This window comes from Protobothrops mucrosquamatus, unplaced genomic scaffold (assembly GCF_001527695.2).
Source record: "Protobothrops mucrosquamatus isolate PMUCROS unplaced genomic scaffold, P.Mucros_1.0 scaffold129, whole genome shotgun sequence".
Classification (NCBI taxonomy): domain Eukaryota; kingdom Metazoa; phylum Chordata; class Lepidosauria; order Squamata; family Viperidae; genus Protobothrops; species Protobothrops mucrosquamatus.
Window position 1 is genome coordinate 1757950 of NW_015386496.1, and position 8022 is coordinate 1765971.

Below are 8022 nucleotides of genomic sequence, written 5' to 3' on the forward strand. Positions count from 1 at the left end.
CCAGGTTTGTTGTAATAACAAAGGTAAAAGTTTTTCTAAAGGCCAGAAGGTTTGGGGCTAATCAAATATGTGTGGGTGGGTCGGATGTTTCTGTATCTCTCTCTGTGTGTATGCAGTTCTAAACGGTAGGTGTTCTGGATCATGTAACCCTGACTAGAGCATGTAGATCTGTATGTTAGAATGTTTGGCATTTATTGGGTTAAGTGCTGTCTCCTTAAGAGATGGCTTATGGGTAATGTAGTTTTAGCTAGTTAGCTATCCCATGTTAACAAGTATGTAGGAGGAGCCACTAAAGTTCATCACAGGATATCCTGGCTATGTGCCAGTTTGGAATGCCTTTGTCTGAGATAAGCATGGGACCACCGGAGGACTCAGATGGTCTCATTCCACGTTAGAAGTTGGTGTGGAGGAAGTATTAATTTCTTAATTCCAGATCATACAGATAACTCAATAAGAATGATTATAAAACAGACATTTTATTCAGAAATACTTGCAGTTATGGTTATTGCTTCTGATAATATACATCTGTTCATCCTTATAGGTAAGAAATTAATACTTCCTCCATACCAACTTCTAACATGGAATGAGACCATCTGAGTCCTCCGGTGGTCCCATGCTTATCTCAGAGAAAGACATTCCAAACTGGCACATGACCAGGATATCCTGTGATGAACTTTAATGGCTCCTCCTACATACTTGTTAACATGGGATAGCTAACTAGCTAAAACTACATTACCCATAAGCTATCTCTTAAGGAGACAGCGCTTAACCCAATAAATGCCAAACATTCTAACATACAGATCTACATGCTCTAGTCAGAGTTACATGATCCAGAACAGTAGGTGTTGCTGCTACAGGAAAGGCATGCCTTCTAGGTGTCATCAGACATCACTCTTAATGAAGGACTTATCCTGTGAGTGGGATGGGTAGCTGCCTTGAGGACAGGCAGTCTATCAAATAACAGTTTGGGGCTGCAACCATTTCTGCACAACTGGGCAAAGGCAAGGCTCTGTTTTTACTGATTTCTCCACCTCTGTCCTCCTCCTTTCCTGGATCATTGTTATTCTGGCTACTCCCCAATCCTCCCTCCTCTGACTACAAAAAGATGAAGTCCCTCCTCCCTTGCAATCTGATAGGTCCTTTTCTCTGCTGCCAGCAACATTGTTCCTTCCTCTGATGGAGGAATGGATGTAGTTTCTCTTAAGGGGCCAGGGCTTAGGATATCACATGAGTGGAGGTTCCTGGTAGGCAGCTAAGGCTTTCAGAGATCTTGTTGTTTGTGCGTTTAAAGAAATTGTACATCTACACCTTGAACTTGTTGATGCAGTTGACAACAGCAGACAATTCAGAAAGATGATGGACTACTCTACCTTCTATTCAAAGAAGATGGAATTGGTTGTACAATTTGATAGCTATATTGCATGTCTGAGCCTGTGCCAACCAGCCCCCATAAAATCTCTCATTTTTCCTCCATAAGGAGAATATTTGTCTCAAAGACCCAAGAAGCGCAAGGTAGAAGAGATTCCAGAGAGTGATCATGGGGCTGGACCATCAAGTTCAAAAACAAGACCTGACGTTAAAAAAGATCGGGAAAATTTCAGAAGCGCACTAGTTAATATCATCATGTAAGTTCTTTTGCGTTATAAGATTACAAAGCTGGTTTCCTTTCTAATTGTGATACATGCTTATTTTTAAAGCTTCAGTAATATTCTCTTGGTTTCTGAAAGAAGTCTGAATCAAAATCAGTTTGCAGACTGTTGACTGAAGGTGGATGATAACAAATTGTCGTGTTTGTTTTGTAGGCAACCAGAATCCTTTTCAACAGAAGAAGCAAAACCTGGCACGTCTGAGGCCGCAGCTGCAATAGAAAAAGATATTTTGGTAAATCAGGTCATGATTTCTTGATTGAAAGGTAGGGAGGACTGGAACAAACGTCAGGTTTAAACAAAGAGGCAGAATGGAAAGTCAGGCTCACTATTCTCATGTATCTGATAATTGTGTGCATAACTGACATTCACAAATGTTTTCCTTCTTTGGGTTCCAAATCCGCATCATTAAAACCAGGCGTAATGTGGAATTCAAATGGAACTCACCCTTATATGCCACTGCTGTGCTTTTCTAATTTTGCAGAAATATTACTATTACATTCGCCATGGAATAGATACAGAACATGTGGCCCCAATGGACGACTCATGGCTGGAAAATGTCTTAGCTCTAGTACCCAAACATTTGAAGGTACTCAGTGAAAGTATCTACACACTCTCAGATGAAATGAGAGAGGACTATCTTCTTAGTGTAAAGAAAGCAATAGGTATGGAAATAATTTATTTGTTATTAACTGAATCAGAAATGCAGGCATGGTATTATACTTTTTTTTACCCAGTTACTTTCATACAATATTCTGGAGACCCCTATACTTCCTCAGCAGCATCAATTAAAATATGATGGACCAACATTCCAGGAAAGCTTTTCACTTTTGGTTTCCACCAGCTTCAAACTATTACTGACCATCCCCATGTAATGGCAAAGCATTGGAGGATTAGGATGCTCATTTTCCGGGAAATGCCATTTTCCCATTTTCTTACATAAGTTTTCTTTGGCATCTTACAGAATTCCTCTTCCATATAATGGCTTTGGGAATGGATTCCTTCCTCACGATTGGAAGTTTGAAAAAAAAAATCACTATTTTAGCCTATAGAACGATAACTCTGAGTAGAGTTATCTGTACCTCTAAATGGATATTATTGTTGGTAAAAAATGTCTTGGAAGCAGGCATATATATTCAGTTAAAATACATAAACAAACAGGTTTTCTTTGGAAAAACTTTGTGAACTTAACTTTTATTTCTTTGTTGGCAATTCTTACCACTTATTAAGGCACTGTGAAACTTATTTCTAAGTAAGCATCAATAGATTGCAGTGTTAGTATTTTTTTTAACTGACAGATTTTATTTTATTATTATTTTATTTTATTTTATTTTGCTACTTCAGCCCTTTTTGTAGCTATTTCTGAAAAACATTCAGAAATAAACTTTTGTTTTTTTTGTGTCACATGTTTTCAGCTTTTCCTACATAACACTTTTGAAGTCTTTAAAAATAATTGGTTCAATTCCTTTGGCTGTTTTTATGCTCTGCTGAGCTCATTTGTGTTCTGGTCTGTTTCTTTTAATACCTTTTTTTAGTTGACTTTGTTTTAAGAGATCCCAGGGAAAAGGAGGAAGCCAAGAAGCAAGTTCTTCCACCTCATCGTCAAGAGTAAGAAAATGCTATTTCAACATCTTAGTCTGCAAAGTATTGTATCACAGGCAAAATACTTGAAGCGGTTGGGTAAGAACGCACTCTTCTGCATAACTAGAATAGGCCCCAGTGAACGCTGCATGTCTTGCTTCCATGTCATCATGCATAGGACAGCCTTTTAAAGTCCTTCCTTCCGTGAGGGAGATGGTTGGTCCAGAAATTTGAAAAACCAATAAGTAAAAATATATACATAAAATAAAAGTAGGTTTTTGTTCACTTGATTCACAGCTGCCTATTCTACTTATCAGGAGATTGCGAAAATCTCAAGTGGAATCTTTTTCCGTCCACCTACTTCCGATTGTTTAATCAGAGGTGTGAGGTTGAATCTGGGGGTCTTTTTTTTTACATGCGTAACATGTTCTGGTGTATCCTTGGTCAGCAGACAGTAATATGGAGAGGTTAAAAACTCGATTTCTGAACAATTTAAGGAAGATTGCTGAATCAAAAGATGATATTGTTGATTAGAAAAAATATGACAGGTTATATTAGACCAAATATTTGATAGCAATAACAATACTGTAACCTGTTCTAATCAACAAACAGTCGAAAATAGTAAACTTGGAACCGTAGTGAGCCTAGTGCTTAACTATCATTATCACTAAAGCAGGGGTAGTCAACCTTGGCTCTTTTATGACTCGTGGACTTCAACTCCCAGAATTCCTGAGCCAGCATAGCTGGCTCAGGAATTCTGGGAGTTGAAGTCCACGAGTCATAAAAGAGCCAAGGTTGACTACCCCTGCACTAAAGGCTTAAAGTCCCAATGCAATTACACTTCCATCCAAGTTTACTAAAGAAACTGGCCTTCTCTGAAGTCTCATCGACTTACTAAGTTCAGAGAATCTGTAGACTTTGATGTTATAAAGGAGAACACAAGACCGTGCCAGGCCAATGTAATTTTCTCCTCTAAGGAATCTTAGACTGTGCTGCAGTGATCAGGTAAGATATATGAATTCCTATTCTAATTCCAGACTGAGTAACACTTTAGTGACTCATACTAAATGCCAATTAAGTCTAGATGCCAATTAACCTTTGATTCATGTATTTGTAAACAACATTCATAAGGCAAAAGTATGTAGTTCAGATTTTTTAAGAAGCAAGTAGCTTTCACCCAGAACTCAGAATGCTATATGCTTAATTACAATGTTTTAAGAATCTATTAAAAAATTCCTTCCTTCCTTCCTTCCTTCCTTCCTTCCTTCCCTCCCTCCTTCCTTCCTTCCTTCCTTCCTTCCTTCCTTCCTTCCTTCCTTCCTTCCTTCCTTCCTTCCTTCCTTCCTTCCTTCCTTCCCTCCCTCCCTCCCTCCCTCCCTCCCCCCTCCCTGCTGTTTTTTCCAAAAATGGCAAAAATACCACCCCTTTAGTTAATTTTGTATTGAATACTACAAGGATTGTTGTTGCAAAATGAAACAAAATAGAGATACTATGTTGATTGAAGTTGAAATCAGGGCATGTTAAGTCAAGTATACATTTAACTTTTAACTGTATATCACCCAGTGTCTCTCTGTGGGATGGGTCTAATTTGACAAATATAATAAACTAAATATGCATACAATAAGAGAACAGAATCATAAACCTTTGAGAATTCTAGTTTGCGTTTTATTAACAGCAACAGATTTTTTCCCCCAAGAAAACAAACTGGCAGTTATATATTTTATGATGTGAGTAATAATACATAAAAAGGGCATTCCCCTTTTCATGTATTATTACACACCAGGCAGCCCATTATCTTCTTTTCCTTGCTTTTTCAGAAACATTCAGGCATGTGGAACTCATCTGTTGGGTGTCTTTATGAGAGACAATCCAACAATCCAAAATTAGTAGCCAGACTATATAGAGGCATTACCAACAGGATTTTCCATCAGTGCTTCTCCCCTAGCATTTCTCTTTGCTGGGATGAAGGCTTAGGTTTTCTGGTACTAAGTTGGGTGTAGATATTTCCCTTGTTATTTCCCTTATTATCAACCAGACTCCCCACTGACTATTTTTAAAATATGATTTTAAGGAAATCAACATACTGGTGAGTTGCAAAGCAATCATTTATTTGCTGGATCACACAATGTTCCACTGTGATGGTGGAAACTATTTTGGGAATCTAAATTGTTTTCTAGTCAATTGATGGTTTTTGACTAGCCATGTCCACTCTTGCAAATATTTCATAAGAAAGTAGATTGTGAGGCAGCCATTTTGGGAGTGTATTACCAGATGTCCTCAAGATATCAAATGTTCTTCTGTTCCAAGAGTTTGCTTGCTCTAATCTTGATTACAGAGAAAGCCCAATATAAAAACCTCTAATTGGATTCAAACCAGATCCATGGAAACAGCATGACTGGTGCTTGAGCTGCTTTTCTTTTCCTTAGTCTTAATGTTAGACAATTATGTATGAAGTTAGTATGAGATGGTGAATGAGTTGCAACTTATTGTAATCCTAAATTTATTTTACAATTATATATTGGATTGCTAGTTGAATTTTGTTTGAGGCCGTTGATTATTAGTAGTTAAGTGTATTATGTATTAATGGGTAAGTATGATGTTCAAGTATGATGTTCTTTTGAGAAGTTTCCTTCAGAGTCATGATGGAAAAGCAGCATATAAATAAATGAAGGTAATCATTGAGTAGGCTATAAGCAGAGAGAAAATGTAAAAGCTCAGTTGAATTCTACAGGAAACCTTTACATTGTTGAGCAGCTTTCCTCAATCTGGCACTTTTCAAATATCTGAAGTCTCTGGATGGTCATTGCTGAAAAACCTAGGGTGAAAACTGCCCAACTTCGTGATTTCAAATATAGGAAAGCTGTTGTACAGTCTGCAACATGCATATAAGGAGATGGGATTGTGTATATCATGCCTCTGATTAATATATTTCCATGACTTGTTTTGTGTAACTATCATACCAAGTGTGATCCAAGAGGGATTTTGACTTAAAAAGGAATTTCAACAATCTCCTTTCCTTATATTTGTTGTGGTTAGAATAGCCTGTTCAATGTCTAACAAGGTAATGCATTGGCTTTACTTGAAATTTAAAACTCACCAATATAGAATAGATCCTTTGACACTGCAATTGTCTTCTAGGATTATAGTACTGATTTTTATTTTGTTTTCTTTTTCTTTAGAATGGAAGTAGTGCCAAAACCTTGGAATAAGTCCTACATTGCAGCTCGCAATTATATAAAAGAAAATTTGTATGCAGTGAATCCCACAATGATGGCTGTTCTAGATCTCTGGCAAACAACTTTTAAGTAAGCAATATTTTCAATGCATAAGCAGGGCACCTTCACAGGTATGAAATTTGGCTACCAGAATTCTGGCAGTTAAAGTGCAGCTATGTGGCAGATAATCAAATGAGAAGAAGCTGGTATGAGTTTTATATTTCATCAGTGAAAGTGAAGAATATATACATGCAATTTATCCAGTGGCGGGATTCAGCCAGTTCGCACCAGTTTGGTAGAACTGGTAGCTAATTTTTTGTTGTCCAGGCCCAGAATGGACTTCCGGAAGCGGCATCCACACAGAGAACCGGTTGTTCACATATTTGAATCCCACCACTGAATTTATTCTATCCATTTATCCATGGAAATACATTTGGGCAGGTTTCCTTCCTTCCTTCCTTCCTTCCTTCCTTCCTTCCTTCCTTCCTTCCTTCCTTCCTTCCTTCCTTCCTACCTATCTACCTACCTACCTACCTACCTACCTACCTATCAACTTTTCTTTGCCTGCCTCATTAAGTTTTAACCCAGAAAAAGTTCAAGCCCACTGTAGTAGTGACATCCACAGCAGGGGAAATTATGTATATTATGATTTCATCAAAAAAATGGAATGACTTACCTACTTGCATCAAATATCACAATGCAAGCACATAATTCAGTCATTTGTGTGATGGCCTCACAATGCATATGATATAATTTGGATATCATTATAGCTATTAAGGATGTCCATGGAATGCAGTCCTTAGGACTAAACAGCATTGAATTGTTTATTGTGAGCTGACCAGAGTTGATTGGAGTCAGGCATCCAAACTGAATTAACCAATTTACTACATAGAACTGATTCATGATCATACTTGGGAGGTAGCACAAAGCCATAATTTGATTTATTTGGTTTTGGGTTAATGCGGTGCATAAACTCAACCACTGCAGTTTGTAAGACATAATTTATGGCTTAGTGTAAAGAGAGCAGAGTTGGGGACCCCTGCTCTAGTCCCTCCCATGGCTGCATGCTCCTCTCTGTGCCCTAGGAAGGTTGCAGTGCCATGTTTTCACGTGGAAGGCCAAAAGAGAGGGAGGGGTCTTCCCACATTCAGTATTCAGTCTCCTTCATCAGAAGCTGAGTGATGTTTAAATTCAAGCCATGTTTACCCGCGCTAAACCTCCAAGAAAGGACATCCCCTGCTATTACTTACACTGATACGGATTGTGTGGGAAGGACAACTACTAGTAAGAACTCGGTGCCTGGAGTACATTCTAGTATAACCGGCCCAGTGACGAGATCGAAGAGTCGTGCACACGCCCCAATTAAACCTATAAAGGGACTTTCCCATTGACCAGCATTCTAAGCCCTGAAGATGTCGGTAGATGCCGACGAAAGCTAGGCACTTCTATTGATTTCTATGTGTTTTAAAGGTTTTTAATATTCTTAAGAACTTTTTTCTCTAAATTACTATTATTAAATTATTTATTGTATTCCCTGGTGCTCACGTCTATTGACTGACTTTGAACATATATATATATAT

General features: G+C 38.0%; 1 protein-coding gene across 1 annotated transcript in view; it reads left to right on the top strand.

Moving 5' to 3' along the window:
* Positions 1–456: 456 nt before the first annotated feature.
* LOC107284902 (dynein heavy chain 7, axonemal) overlaps positions 457–8022 on the top strand; it is a gene marked incomplete at its 3' end in the record, with an annotated part of 70128 nt that continues 62562 nt past the window's right edge. Inside the window, exons 1-6 of the mRNA XM_015813027.1 lie at positions 457–541; positions 1478–1625; positions 1803–1881; positions 2131–2311; positions 3182–3254; positions 6407–6532. Coding sequence (XP_015668513.1) covers positions 457–541; positions 1478–1625; positions 1803–1881; positions 2131–2311; positions 3182–3254; positions 6407–6532 — 692 coding nt within the window. The remainder of the gene's footprint in view (positions 542–1477; positions 1626–1802; positions 1882–2130; positions 2312–3181; positions 3255–6406; positions 6533–8022) is intronic.